Genomic DNA, 15,554 nt, shown 5'->3' with positions numbered 1-15,554 from the left:
TTAAACAGGACACGCATTAGCTGAATAAATGTTAGCCAATACAAACATATTTATAGAAAACAGTTGACAATGAATAGAAAGAAGTCCAATAATAGCATAACAAATCACTTATTATAAAAATAATATCAAGTATAAGTTAAATCAATCCGACATAGGCCTATAATGAGGGCTGTGTTAGCAGTAAAACGGCCGTCATTTAACGAATTTTAAAAACACGGATGGATAATACAAAATGCTTTCTGACATTTTGACAGAAAAAAAACAAGCAAGAACAAAATTTAAACTATAGCCAATTTTCATTTTACAATTATCTTCTCTCTCTCTGTGTGCGCGCGTCCGTGTTTCTGAGAGAGAGAGCTCGCGCAGCACTGATACAATGGTACGTTTTAATCTAAGTAACGGTCGCGGGGCTGAAGCCAACTTGATGTGTTGAATGCTCAGAGCACGTTATAAAACGTATTCTTAAAATACACATTTCTGTTTTAATAAATGCTCATAGTAAAGCATAGCATATTGCCTACAAACATAGGTACAAAAATAATCAGTGATACATTTGCGACCCATTAAAAATTAGGGTCGCAATGGCATTTCAAAAGGTCGCATATGCGACCATTTTGGTCGCAGTGTAGTTCCCTGCAATACAATCATAATAGCAATTAATATTGATATTGTTTGGACTGGGAAAATGTGCTTTTAAGTAATATATGATCTGAATATTGACTTTTTGAATTGAATTTTTTTTTTTTTTTATGTTTTAACAGCAGAAGCAGCTAAACTTCCAATTCCACCCAACCTGCAACAAAGTAATTTTCACTTTTTCCTTTGTACAAATACCACATCAAATAAAGTACACTATTAAAAGGAAATATACGTTAGGGTTGTGCGATAAACAATTCTCATTTTCTAAAATTTGTTTGTTAATTACACAGTATTTTAGAGTTGTTGTTTTTTTGTGCTAGTACCTCCCAAAGCTTTCATATTCTGTGCGGTTAGTTTGCAACTGTAGAAACAATGGAAATCAAATGAATTTACAAAAAGTGCTAAAAATTAATGAAATGCATCTAAATGTTTTGCCGACATGAGAACGCAAATATATTCTTTGGGTAAGTTCAGCTTTTTGAAATACAACCAAAATCACATATGGTTAAAAACAACAATTAGACAACACAAATTGCACACCCCTAACTGTGGGCAAATACTTGGAATCTACCTTAAGTAAATATCTGAAGTCTTCACAGAATCTTCCCACCATCCCACATGTGACACTTCAGTTCCCCCATCGCATGATTTACCTGAAGGTAGAATTTGATTCATCAATCTAACTTAATATGGGACCTTTAACTTAAGCTTAACAACTGTGCATTCATCTTGCTTGCAGATGTTGAAGAGCCTCCCAGATCGTCCTCAATGGCAGCTACAGATACAAATGGTAAATACATTTATAGAAAAATTTGTAAAGAGTTTAGAGCAAACAACAGATTGGTCTATGTATTACAAGATATTTAAACATATGAGACAAGCAAATTCAATGTAATGCACATTGCACATATAACTTGTTACACACAGATCAAGGGCAATGTTTTCAGCTCATTCAAGTACCTGCTATTGAAAGCCTGCCTACTTGTATAATAGAAAATTGTGATGTTACTGTTGTGTAATCACATAAAGATAAATGAGAGCACACCCTACTTTCATATCTAGAACAATATCTCCATTTAGTGTGACATTTATCAATTAGGAACGTAATAAGAGAACACGACAATTACCTTTTTCAGTGGAGAGACAATCATGGACAAAGGCTTCCAGAGAGGTTCCCATGGCAAAAGATCTAAAAGGTAAGAGATACAACAAGACCACATGTATTTAAATGTGATCAAAAATGATTATACAACTGCATTTATGTAAGGAATAATTGACGACAGGCCGTTGAATTATTAGAAAAATATTGCACACCCGAGGTGGTAATGCGGTCACGATGCGAAGCGGAGTGGCCGTTACACCTCGGGTGTGCATTATTTTTCTAATAATTCAACGGCTTGTCGTCAATTATTCCGCTTATACTACAGTTACCACACCTCGAAACATGTTCAGATGATGCATTTCAAGACGTTTGTCAAGTTTTTGTCATTAAAACGCTCTTGTATGTAGGACTAATTTCTTACGCATCTAATCCCATGCCTCCGTTGCTAATTCCAAAACGTCATTTTAGAGTTAGTAACGGAGGTTTGAGCCACTGATAGCAGACCAATGATGGGAACACACTTACGACTCGCGGAAACATTCGAAGACTGACTGTTTCCATCGACTGTAGCAGGTCTTAAACACCGACTGTGAACACAGACTGAACGCGCTGAACACGCGTTTGGGCATGATCAGTCATAAGAAAGATGTTGCAATAATGAGACAGAAAAGCATGTGCGTCAATATTATTATTTATTTATTAATTCAAATTGTTTAAATTAATTTGTTCATTCTTTTTTTCTATTATTGACAGTATATAACCTAATAAATGAAACACACAAAGCCCTTTTATATGAAGGACTAAAAATGACAAAAGGAAAAATAAATAAATAAATGTAGAAATAAATAAATAAATGCAGAAATATAGTGAAAATAAATACATTTTGGTAATGTAAATGGCTATTTCTGTAGTTTTACATGTATTTATTTATGCATTTATATATGTATTTATTTATGTATTTATAGATTTATGCATTTATTTATTTATTTCTACATTTATTTATTTCTGTATTTCCACATTTCTACATTTATTTATTTCTGTATTTCCACATTTCAACATTTATTTGTTCACGCCTCGCCGTCGTCAATTAATACCTGACAATGGACACCTCGTCGGGCATTAACCCTTACTTAAATTGAAATGAATTATTCTGTAAATATTTTACAAGTAAAAGTTACTTTTTTCAATCCTTGAAATACAAATAAATAAAAGCTCACCTTAACTGCAGGTGCTGCTGCAGAAAGTAGACAGTCTGGCAGCCTCCCAGAAGGAAATTCTACTTCTGTTGCGGAGGAACCAGGGTCGCCAAAGGGAGGAGGATATCTTGGACCTTCCGACTGCTCAGTGCAAGGATGAACTGGAGGACATTGAGAACCACCTTAAAGACCCTGAATTCCGAAAGAAAGTGGTGGGTGCTTAATTCAGAAGACAAAAATACAATTAAAATATGCGACCCCATTTACCTTCTCTTTGCCGATTTTATATCAATGCCGAATATCATTTATAGCAGTGGTTCTCAATCCTGGTCCTGGGGACCCACTGCTCTGCACATTTTATATGTCTCCTTTATCTGACACACCCAGTTCAGTTCATAGAGCTCTTTCCTAACGAGCTGATGATCTGAATCAGGTGGATAAATGAGGGAGACATACAAACTGTGCAGAGCTGTGGGTCCCCAGGACCAGGATTGAGAACCACTGATTTATAGGATTAGGTAATTTAGAGTAAATTTTACATTTACCTCTTTAAAAAATTTCATTTAGAAAATGGCTAAATAGGTTTCATATAACGAAACCGGTATAACATTTTTACGGCATAATGAGTACACTATTACTTTTGGTTACCTGCATGCCAAAAAACAATTCTCTTCCAGACACACCATCTCAGCCTTATTGGTGGGACCAATCCAGGAGATTGTGTAAGGAGGGTCATGCGGGCAGTGGCAACCAACAATGTGTGGAGCCACTACAGTCTGCATGGGAAGCGGAAGAAGCTGCCTCTGATAAAAACATCAGTGTGCAAGGTTATCACACGTGAGTCAATGTTCAGTTTATGAACAACAGAGATAAATGTGGTATAAATAACAAATTTGACACCGAAATAATACATAACCTTCCGTTTCTTTTCACAGACAAGGTTTAAGACTAAAATAGACTTTGCTAGTCTCAGACTAAAATGCATGTTTGAGCTGAAATGTTTGAGTTTTTGAACTGAAAGCAACTTGCTAGCTGGCATCTCTTAAAATATGCAAGAAAAAAAAATCTCTGCTCATGTTTCAGTCATACTTCGATATGTTTACAAGACTATTTACCTGTCAGTGTATTACATAATAGACTAAAATAAACTTTATATAGCCTATCATATTTTATAGCTAGTTTACTTTAGTTTTTTTTTTAATTTTATATATATATATATATATATATATATATATATATATATATATATATATATATATATATATACACACACTATACTTTTACCCAAACTGAATAATTAAAAACAAGTTTAAATGGGTAAACCTTTTTATTTATTTATTTTTTATTCATGTTCTTTTCTGACAAAAAAGGGGGAAAATACGCTTGAGTGAGTCTGTGAAACGACATTTTGCACATTAAGACATTTGAATAGCCTACTTTCTGTGCAGATAATTTAATTAGTGAGATTTGTATAGTATAACAAATTAATACAAGTAATATGATTAATTATTTCGAGTATACATCTACAATTGAACGAATGAATAAAAACACTGATAAAGCAAGCATGAACAACGTACAATATGCTACTTACTGTAACGGTTGTTCTGTTTAATTCCAGATGCTGCCATGAAATGTAAAGCTGGTCTTGGGGAGAAGGACATAGAGAGTTTAATTGCAGAGACTCTTAAACATGCCCCGGCGCATATAAATAAACATGTTCAGGTATGAACAGCAGAGACAAGAGATCACTACAATGTTCTAGTTAAAAGCAAAGCATAAACAGAAAAAAACGGAAGATTTTAAGGCCCTAGCGCTTGGTTTATTCTCGCCGCGTCCGCATGAGCGCGAAAGTGCGCGCGGCAAAAAAAGACATCATCGCGGTGTGGGCGTTGGGTTCGCACGTGGATCCGCATCCGAAGATGCATGACTTCGAGCCGAATCTGGCCGAGTCTCCCGGCACCCAGTTTGTGCGTCTTGTTGCTTAAATTTACAAAATGAGCCTACAATAGCAGACATAAGCCCTTTTAATAAAAATGGTCCATGTTTTATTAAAAATGTTCACGAAAATAAATGAAAATGTTTAGTGAAATTAGAAAATAGCCCGTGTAAGTTATCGTTAATTTAGTTGTATATTCTCAAATTCCTTTTTGTTATAATGTAACAAGTACTTATCTCACGGTTTACTGCTTTTCACGATTCTTTTGTGGTTTTGGTGAAGTATAAGCCTACTAAAATAAAAATTCACCTGTGTACCTTCCTTCTCATCGTTGATTCCTGGTGGTTTAGACTGAGGACTGTCGTTTCAAATAATAACTGCGAGCGCGTCAAGTAGGGCCTATAAACGCCTCGACTGCGGAGCAAAGCGAAACGTGCACGAACACCAGTCAATATTCTTGTGACTATATAAATATAACAGCAACAATTTCCTTACTTTCTACATCAAATTATTTGATGTATACAACTGTTATTAATCACACACGAACAACAACATGCACTTTTTAAAAAGCACATGTGATCTGACTTGCCTCTGTGACAAAACTGTCTGCTTATATGCAGATTCTATATTTTCTAGCTAATCTTTGTGTTGTTAAATGTTAAATGGGAAAACACTCACCTGTTCTTTTTTCTTTCCTTGTTCTTTTCTCATTCTTGCTTTTGTTGTTAGGACCACCAAGATGAAGACGTGGAGGAGTAGGCTAGTTTCGATGTTCGAGATTCTGAGGAAAACCTTTGCATACTGTTTTTGCTGTTTGTGGTTTGTTCGTGCTGTTCTAGTAAATAAACCGAATTAACCAAATTCTGAGTCTGTATCTTTTATGTCGTTGAAAGAGTCTCTAAAATAGTTTTGAGCAAATGAGGACTAGTTAAATTAGACCACTGCATGTCCGCTCATTTATTAAAACCTAGAATGACCAACTGGTTACCAAGTACGCGACTGTTGATCCATGACGTTGCCACGACGTCACAGTTACTTACTGACAACGTTACAAAGTTACGTCGTGGCAACGAATCCAGGAATTTCACTTTTCCGGTTGCCACGACACGTCGCCACGACGAAAGTTTGGTCACCAGATTACGTTGCAGTTACGTAACAGTCACGTATTTTTGTTAGCTGGGATTCAATGTGGCAGTAGTCTAGTTTACAGTAAACAGTTAATAATCTATCCAAAACTAGTCAACGAAATGATGTCTTTCATATTTCGTCTGCAACATAGGCATATCATTGGTGTTTTTATGAGCCTATATTAGGGCATAAATATTAATTTGCAGTTTAATACGTTGCTAATACAAAGACATTTTAACGTTATTTCAACATATTTCAGTCGATTTTCACTCATCTCAGTATAGCAATAGGGTTTGGTAAAAACTGTTCAGTTCATTCATTCACACACAGATGCGATTCATATTTAAACAGTCTTTTTGCGGTTTACATACACTATAATATCGCGATTAGAACAATAATAATAAAAAAAACTTACTTTCAGATGGATCCGTTGCTCCTCGGAATGAAAAAAAACAGCACATGTTCTGAGGTAAATGTCCCAGGATTACTCCTCACACAGCCTCGCAAGAAGAAATAGTAGGCTACATTAATCTGATGATTACATTTGTTGTGTTATCGCGTTTATGAGGGGCGTTGACACTTTGCATGTGTTGCCTTAGATCATTTGCGTTTGAATACCGCGCGCTCTCCGTGGGCGTGTCAGATTAGCAGAATAATGAGCTAAGAGAACGATAATGAGATCGGCTGACACCTATCTCTTTTTTAATAGATTACATAAACAGAGAATATTTATTTTAGTTTTGAATTAGATATTTTAAAAGTACAAACTTAAATGATTATATTGCTCGTGCTTGTGTGAATAGTATTCGCTGAGCTTTGTTTAAGTTTAGAGACGTGCACCAGAAAAAAATTTAACGGAGACAGAGAGGCAGAAAGCACACCCTGTTTATTTTCTTCATTTTACAAAAGCACACGGTTTTGATGTTAATGTGAGTGTACACAAAAAAAAGAAGACCCTCTATAGTTTATAATCATGTATTGATTTTATTTATATGACCAAAAATGACGGAGTATTTTAAGTCTATGTTGCTGCTATGTGGAAAAAAAACAGCAAAACGAGCCGGCGCGTTTCTCGACCCCAGAGAGATTTATTCTCTCCCTCAGAAAGCTCCGAACTGTAACACAAGGCGAGACCGATGGGCACGTGACAGAATACTGTACACCCAGCTAGCAAAAAGTCGTCTATTAGACGTTGAATAGACGTAAATCTTCAACGTCTAATTACGGTCCACTGAAGGTTGAAAATGAAAATTGAAAAGACGTCAAATTTGTCCAACTTTTCAACGTTGAAATCAGGTCAATCTTCAACGTCTAATTACGGTCCATTGAAGGTTGAAAATGAAAATTGAAAAGACTTCAAATTTGTCCGACTTTTCAACGTTGAAAACAGGTCGATCTTCAACGTTTACTCGATGCCTATTGACAATTCTCAAGTCCAACACAATATGCCAATAACATTTTAGATTAACATATGAATGAAACAAAGCTTTAAAGAGTTAGCTTAGAATAGCTTTATTAAAACAACACATTTTAAAATAGTGCAATAAACCAGTAACCAACACAGATTTCACATTCCAAAAGCACATTCCAAGAGTCAACACAAAACAACTCAGAAAATGTACACTACAAATGTTCACACTTTGCGACCTCCACCTCCAGCTCTCCCGGGAGCATGTTTAAGTGTCTCAGCCATAGCAGCCCTGATTTCAACTTCTGTGGCAGTTTTACTCCACTTCATTACTGCAGCTGCAAAAGAAAATATATTAGATGGTGCATGAATAAACCCCGTCTTACATCAAGGCTCCTACACATTGTATTTACATTTAATCAATTGACAATTGCATGGATTTGCATACCTTTCCAAAAGAAATGCAATTGGTAAGCTAAATTATATATATATATATATAAACATGAAAAATGCAGTTACCTTTTACCACAGAGTAAAAAGTGGTATCCTGGAAGGATTTTTTCTCACTGCTACCCCGCCCCTTCATGTTGAAAGATGCCATTAGGCTGTTGGTGAAAAGCCTGAGAATACATGCACAAAATCATAAGGAGAGGTCCATGCCTACATTCTACAAATATTCTTTTATGCTTGCAATATTCCTAATGAATCATCTCTTTCCGCATTTTTGCTTTTCTATGTGCTAAGAGGAGGGCAAACAGAGCAGGCAATGAGTAAAAATGTAACTGCATAATTACATTCTATATTCTGAGCATGTGACATTTGTTTAATACCTGTCCATCACTTTATGGACGCAGTCTTTATCGTTCCTCCCACCCACCTTTGAGAGCTGGGACACCTGTACATGACACATGAAAAGCCACTCAATACATTATGAATAAACCCATGGTATTGGTAATATACTGACTGTTGCCAGATTGAGCTTAAAGGGTTAGTTCACCCAAAAATGAAAATTAAGTCATTAATTACTCACCCTCATGCTGTACCAACCCCGTAAGACCTTCGTTCATCTTCGGAACACAAATTAAGATATTTTTGATTAAATCTGAGAGGTGGATCACTGCTACATAGGCTGCCAGAGGGAATGAAACTTGACGGCCCAGAAAGTCATTAAAGAACATGTTTAAATATTCCATGTGCCTACAGTGGCTCAACTATAAGTTTATCAAGCGACGAGACTACTTTTTGTGCGAAAAAACAAACATAAATAAAAACTTTATTCGACTATTCCATTATTTCCTTGTGGGCCTTGAGACGAGAGTTCAAGAGATTTCCACGACGCATGCGCGAGAACTGAACAAGAAGTAGTAGAAGAAGAACGTCCTCTTCTCAGTTCTCGCGCATGCGTCGTGGAAATCTCTTCAACTCTCGTCTCAAGGCCCACAAGAAGTAGTCTCGTCGCTTGATAAACTAGTTGAGCCACTGTAGGCACATGGAATATTTAAACATCTTCTTTAATGACTTTCTGGGCCGTCAAGTTTCATTCCCTTAGGCAGCCTATGTAGCAGTGATCCACCTCTCAGATTTAATCAAAAATATCTTCATTTGTGTTCCGAAGATGAACGAAGGTCTTACGGGGTTGGTACAGCATGGGGGTGAGTAATTAATGACTTAATTTTCATTTTTGGGTGAACTAACCCTTTAAATGGGAACTGGTCATGTTGACTCCTCCATACATGTTGAGTCCATGCAAAATATTATGGGACAGTATACCTCTAATATAAAGGCATGAAAATACGCCTATACGAAAATTCGAGCACTGTGTGTCCCTCAATTACACATTATATAAAGCTGTGCATGTTAACAGATGCACGAGAAAAGCATCTTTTTGTACAATATAGATCATTTAGACTTTTTGGAGACTTGGGGGTCTAGTCTAATTGAGTTTAGTCCAATTTCTGTATAAATCATACCTTTTGTTCCCAGAGGTTGCAGTCCTTGAGACGTGCCTCTTCTTGAGCAAACTCTTCTAAGGTTTCTAGTCTAGCAACATGGACAGCCGAATTCAGGGGCTCATAGTGCCTCCCGACTCTTTTTATCTCATCTAGAAGTTCAACTAGCTTTCCAAGCACTGACTTCTGGTATTCTGTGGAAGAAAACACATTAATTTATTTTTGTCAAGTATTTTATAAATCTTACTTTATGCTTATTAAAGAATGATACAATAATAAATATTGACCATGGACGTACTAGCTTGAGACATGGGGAATAAGCTTCTGTGATGTGACTGTGATGTCATTCGAACTCCACGCTGAGGTGTGCGAGAACCCCTAGATCCTGAAGAAAAAAAAACAGCGTTGAAGCTCATTAAAATAGTTTTTAAAGACAGCTGCTCCTATAATAAGTGATGTAGGAGAATTGACAACTATGAAGAATGCAACTGATCATGGACTCACTGGATGAGGATGCCCGACCTTTTCTGGTCCCGGATTGTGATGGCATTCGAACTCCACGCCGAGGTGTGCGAGAACCCCTAGATCCTGAAGAAAAAAAAAAAGAAAAAAAAAACAACGTTGAAGCTCATTGAAATAGTTGTCAATTCTCCTACCTCACTTATTGCAGGAGCAGCTGTCTTTAAAAACTATGAAGAATGCAACTAATCATGGACTTGCTGGATGAGGATGTCCGACCTTTTCTGCTCCCGGACTGTGATGGCATTCGAACTCCAAGCTGAGGTGTGCGAGAACCCCTAGATCCTGAAGAAAAACAACAACGTTGAAGCTCATTGAAATAGTTGTCACTTCTCCTACCTCACTTATTGACATTATTGCAGGAGCAGCTGTCTTTAAAAACTATGAAGAATGCAACTGATCATGGACTCACTGGATGAGGATGCCCGACCTTTTCTGCTCTCGGACAGTGATGTCATTCGAACTCCACGCTGAGGTGTGCGAGAACGCCTAGATCCTGAAGAAAAAAAAACAGTGTTGAAGCTCATTGAAATCGTTTTTAAAGACAGCTACTCCTATAATAAGTGATGTAGGAGAATTGACAACTATGAAGAATGCAACTGATCATGGACTCACTGGATGAGGATGCCCGACCTTTTCTGTTCCCGGACTGTGATGGCATTCGAACTCCACGCTGAGGTGAGCGAGAACCCCTAGATCCTGAAGAAAAAGAAAAAAAAAACAGCGTTGAAGCTTATTGAAATAGTTGTCAATTCTCCTACCTTACTTATTGCAGGAGCAGCTGTCTTTAAAAACTATGAACTATGATCATGGACTCACTGGATGCCCGATCTTTTCTGCTCCCGGACTGTGATGGCATTCGAACTCCACGCTGAGGTGTGCGAGAACCCCTAGATCCTGAAGAAAAAAAAAGAAAAAACAGCGTTGAAGCTCATTGAAAAGGTTTTTAAAGACAGCTGCTCCTATAAGTGAGGTAGGAGAATTGACAACTATGAAGAATGCAACTGATCATGGACATGAAAAAATTTACTAGCCAATGGCGATTCCATTGCCAAGGTGTATGTAGAGGGTTGTAAAAAAATGTTTACTGACTTACTGGCTGACACTGGACTAAATGCTTCTGGTGATTCAGACCTTGTGGGTGAACGGTGAAGCGTTGGACGAGAACATCCAGAAACTGAAAAAGGAACAGGAAAGTTGAAAGACTGTTTTGAGCCCAGACTTAAAAATACTTTATATTCCATTTGCATTGTGAGCAAGTAAAGTAGAATAAATAAAAACATGAAATTACTGTCTGAAGATGCAGGACTCTCTGGTTGTCTAATGGCGGTGTTAGCCAGTTCTGGGGTTGCAGGTAACTGGAGCAGCATTGCATTTGGTCCTGTGGTTGTTAAAAGAAATTCCAAAACCAGAAGCATACAGCAACTTTATACCACTGGATCAGCCCAGCTAACTATATTTTACTCACCCTTATGTGAGAGCTTTGTGCCACGTTTTTTAGAGGCCATCGCACCACTTTGGTCTCTGTGTCGATCCAGTTCAATGGCAAAACTCCTTCCATCTGCTGCCCATTCTCCACCCAAACATACGTTATTTGTGTTCATTTCCTGAGCTCCATTCCATGGAGCAGAGGAAAAAGGACATGCCTTTGTTCACAAGGGAGACAAGCAACCTTCCGGTAAAGGTCTTCGGATTGCAATAACTTTGTCTTTGTCCGTTTTCTTTGAACATAGACTATATTGGATAGTCTTGACTCACATGGCTTCTTAAAAAAGTCTCTTGTGTCCTTTTGGCTCAGCACATCACATACCAAAGTTCCGTCTTGCTTTTTTTCCTTCACAAATGCAAAACTTTCATTGTGAAGCATAAAGCAGCGGTCTTTATCTTTTGTTGATATATAAAAACATGACCTTGTCTCTTGATGCTTGTTGATGCCTTTCTTTGCATTTTCAATCTCACTCATCCGCTTTGTTACTTGAGCGATTGGATTGTGGCTATTTTTGACCAATTTTTTTATTACTTGCAGATGCTTTTCGAATGGGAAACTTGAGATGTCATTAAGTGAACAGTTGAAGTGAGAAGCATCTTCATGCAGATGCAACAGGCAGTGCACATTGTAGACTGCAAATGTTTTTCCATAAAGGTCATCACACCTTCTAACAAAGTATTTTAGGAGTTCCTCAGCATATGCAATGTATGAACGTCGTGTGTTCTCATCAGAGCTCAGCAGGATTGACAGAGCCACTGTCAATGTCAAAAAGTGGGTATACACTTCACTTGAAACTACATTTCGAAGAACAATTGGTCCAGTATATAAAACAAACTGTCGAAATTCAGTGGCTTTCCATCTATCCAGTTCCCTCAAACCCCTGGGCTGCCTTGCAAACTCACTTGGCATGGATCCATTCAGCTTGTTTAATTTTTCTGAGATCTCATCTTTTTGTCTTGCAGATAGCCGGCACACTTTTGGACCCCGAGACAAAAAAACTAGAACACATTTTACTACTCCTAAACAAATCAAATGCATATAGTCTAACACAAAAGAGCTCATGCAAGGTATGCCTGCATCTATAAGAGGGCTTTTTATTGTCTGGTGATCCTCATACAGTACTTGACTGAACTCCTCGTCTGTTCTTGCTCTAAAGTTCTCATTACTGTTAAAAACAACTCTACCTTCCCACGAGCCTTTGGCCAAACACCTTTCACAGCTGAAGTACCCATTGTGGTTTTTTATGCACTTTAAAAATGATCTTGCTGGTGCATCACATATAAAGGCCTTAAGGCTGACAGCATAAACTTTATCTACTCTATCCCAACAGCTTTGAGATGCTGAAACTCTTCCAAAAGGTCTTTAACAAAATCATCCAAAGGACTTGGCTTCGCTTTTCCACAGAAAAGTGCAACAATGAAAGGATCAAATTTGTGAAACTGTGCCAATATGGGCCAAAATTGAACACTGTTTGATTTAAAAAGTGGTATGCCATCAATGTTCACACTCAACTCAAGGTTTTGTGAAAAGGATTGGCACTGTGCAATCTTTAGTCTAATGCCTTGTTCTAAACCATAATAAATGTACTGCCCATTACATCTAGAAAGACATTCAACGGTTTTGGGGGTTGCAAGGAGGGTGCGTGCATCCTTTGGTAGCTGGTGCCCATGTCTACGTAGGATGCCTAGTAGCTCATTCAATGACGTTTGAGCGATTGAATTACTTGTTGACCAAATCCTTAAATCACAGCCAATATCTGGTGTATCACTGTCAGGGTGTAAACTCAGGATTTCAGGCTCAGAGTCAGAAGATTCTACATGCTCTGTGTATCCATAATCAGATCCGTTATCTTCTACAACTTCTTCAAGTCCATCTTCAAGTCCACTTCTATCACTTGGTACTGAATGAATATCAAGGTTGTCATCACTATCCAACTGAGCAATGGCATTAACTTCTGCTTTTCTTTTTCTCCAACTTCTTAAGTATGTCATATGTCATATCTGCAACAGTAATATAGTTGTATGTTTGCATTATAGATTTTTGAAATTGATTTTTAAAAATATAAACAAAAAGCTTAATAGTGATTGCAAAGAAACTATAATCCAAAACACAGAAATTGGTTAATCAACTTCCCACTAATTATAGTGAGGTACATTTATGTGCAGACATCGTGATGCTTGCTACAATTTAATTAGTGTATTCCTGGATTCTCTCAAGGACTGCCAACGTTTCGTAAGTATATTTCTCTTGTAATAATATTGATTAAGTAATATTTGTGGTTCTTAAAAAAAACTGATCAGTTTAATTCTCCATTCTCAAATATTTTGACAGAAATTTCACAAATATATTAAGTGAATTTTAAATAAATAATTGGTTAGTCAAATACTAAATTCTTCTAGTGATTTTATTAATATAACTGTAAATTTTAGACATTTTTTTTTGTATGTTCAACCAGAGACAATATAGACACGCCACTTCCTCAATCCTCAAAACCTATCGTCTGGTTCCACTGACGCATGCGCACAGTTAAGGTTTGCGACAGTGGAAAATACGTTACTGTTTGAAAAGGGGGCAGATTTGATATGCAGTGTATGCGTTGTGTAAATATCAGACATCCCAAGTCTCCCGAAGTTCCGGGAGTCTCCCGCATATTGATAGCGGCTCCCTGATGCCCGCAAATTAGTTAAAATCTCCCGGAATCTAGAGAGAGCGAGCAAGAGCTCGCACATATTGTGCGTCAAACCGTGTAGCACGTGCACGGCAGAGAGGGAGAGAACCTTTGCGCATGCGTAGTAAAAGTATAACCTGTGGGGAAAAAGGCGTTTTAAACCTTATTTCGGGGCAAAGTCATCAAACCTTTTCAGCAATTTTTATCATATTTTACTGCTGTTTCTATACATGCAGTTTTTATGTCCCGGTGACCAGTGAAAGTGCAGTTCTGACTCTCTGCCCATTCATTTAGACAGGAGCCTGGTCTTGTTAGTCTGAAATAGCTGCCCGGAGGCGTTGCCAAAATGGCGGCCGAGTGGCATGACTTGAATAAAAGGACTTTGGTTCAAATCAAACTATCAAGTAAATGATTTCAGAGATTTTGTTAATAAAGTTAATTATTACTGAGATATTTTCTAAGCCACTGAATTTTTAGTACACTGTAGAAAAAAAGCAAACGCTTATCAAGCTGCTCTTTGTCGCGTCGGATAGCCACCTAAAATGTCTGTCTACAGTACGTTTACAATAAAAAAGTCAGTTTGGTTAAAATAAGGTAAATGTTTATAACGTTACACTTATTTTGCCATCATAGCTAATTATTTTGTCATAGCTACTTACTTTACACAGCTGCTTACGACGCGTGAAGAGCTTTCTGGCGGTTGGCTTGATGGGTGGAATAATACAGATTCGCGCGCTTCCTCTGCTGTATGTTCGCAGGCGCGCGAAATTTAAAAGTCTTTAAATTTATTTGAGATAATACTAAACATGGTTTGGTAGTTTGTTTTCTCCGTTGTTTTAGCATGTAGCCTATAACAATTATCCTAGCTGTCTTAGATTATCAGTTGAACATCTTAGATGATCAGTTGAAAACACGTAGTCAAACAGTCCAGCCGAAACTACTTAGTTGAAATCACGTCGTAAACCAGTCCAAGGCGGACCGACTTATTTTCAACCATATTTCAACGTTGAAAGACGGTAATTGTTTACTGGGCAGTAAGCATGCAGTAACTTCACTTCAATCACACCCATTGGAACACAGCATTAACACACGTCACTCTCATCCACTACGTGCAATATAAGGCCACGGCCCACCTCCTCACTCTAGACAGCGGAGGCAGAAAGACGGAAGAATTGAGTGACTACAATCCCTAGTCACAACAGCTGTCTTCTCCTTCAGGCGTCTGGACTCCTTTTTCTATGTCACTTCTCCTCACATAATATTTTTGTGTGTAAATCACATGTAATACAGCCAGTAGAAGGTTGGTACTTATCTTCACCCCGGTAAGTGGACTCGATAATATTTTATAGATGACTTCGTCCTCTGCCTCTCTGTTCTCCGCCACCCAGTTCTTCGTAGCGGATCCCTTCCCAGCAAACATTTGGACGTTCAATGACCGTTGAAACAACGTCAGTCCGAGACGTCCCGTCATGGTTGAAAAATAGTTCCAAAATGAAAGTTGAACCGACGTCTTTGACGTC

At 37.7% G+C, this 15,554-nt stretch overlaps 1 protein-coding gene and 2 long non-coding RNA genes across 3 annotated transcripts; 1 reads left to right on the top strand and 2 right to left on the bottom strand.

Moving 5' to 3' along the window:
- Positions 1-1,229: 1,229 nt before the first annotated feature.
- Positions 1,230-1,835, top strand: LOC143718538 (uncharacterized). The gene is made up of 3 exons (XR_013196438.1): positions 1,230-1,298; positions 1,379-1,429; positions 1,776-1,835. It is a non-coding gene; the product is annotated as an uncharacterized LOC143718538 (long non-coding RNA).
- A 5,684-nt stretch (positions 1,836-7,519) lies between these two features.
- Positions 7,520-10,538, bottom strand: LOC143718539 (uncharacterized). Its single transcript, XM_077209560.1, has 8 exons — positions 10,493-10,538; positions 10,290-10,373; positions 10,097-10,162; positions 9,863-9,946; positions 9,657-9,743; positions 9,380-9,552; positions 7,929-8,029; positions 7,520-7,747 (listed from the first exon to the last, which is right to left on the bottom strand). The coding sequence occupies exons 1-7, from the start codon at positions 10,536-10,538 to the stop codon at positions 7,979-7,981; spliced, it is 591 nt and encodes a 196-aa protein (XP_077065675.1). The 3' UTR covers positions 7,520-7,747; positions 7,929-7,978.
- Positions 10,539-10,697: 159 nt separating this feature from the next.
- LOC143718533 (uncharacterized) lies at positions 10,698-11,201 on the bottom strand. Its single transcript, XR_013196434.1, has 3 exons — positions 11,169-11,201; positions 10,974-11,054; positions 10,698-10,774 (listed from the first exon to the last, which is right to left on the bottom strand). It is a non-coding gene; the product is annotated as an uncharacterized LOC143718533 (long non-coding RNA).
- Positions 11,202-15,554: the final 4,353 nt, after the last annotated feature.

Source organism: Siphateles boraxobius, unplaced genomic scaffold (assembly GCF_051911475.1).
Source record: "Siphateles boraxobius isolate OS27281-9 unplaced genomic scaffold, OSU_SipBor_1 61, whole genome shotgun sequence".
NCBI lineage: Eukaryota > Metazoa > Chordata > Actinopteri > Cypriniformes > Leuciscidae > Siphateles > Siphateles boraxobius.
The sequence above is the reverse complement of the archived record's forward strand: the minus strand, read 5'-3'. Positions and strand labels throughout refer to the sequence as shown.

Excerpts from the sequence above, each read along its gene's own strand:
- LOC143718539 (XM_077209560.1), bottom strand. The coding sequence starts at position 10,538 with ATGCCATCACAGTCCGGGAACAGAAAAGGTCGGGCATCCTCATCCA. Across the intron at positions 9,947-10,096 it reads ACAGTCCGGGAGCAGAAAAG|GATCTAGGGGTTCTCGCACA; the intron begins GTCGGACATCCT and ends TTTTTTCTTCAG. Across the intron at positions 9,744-9,862 it reads AGGTCGGGCATCCTCATCCA|GATCTAGGGGTTCTCGCACA; the intron begins GTGAGTCCATGA and ends TTTTTTCTTCAG.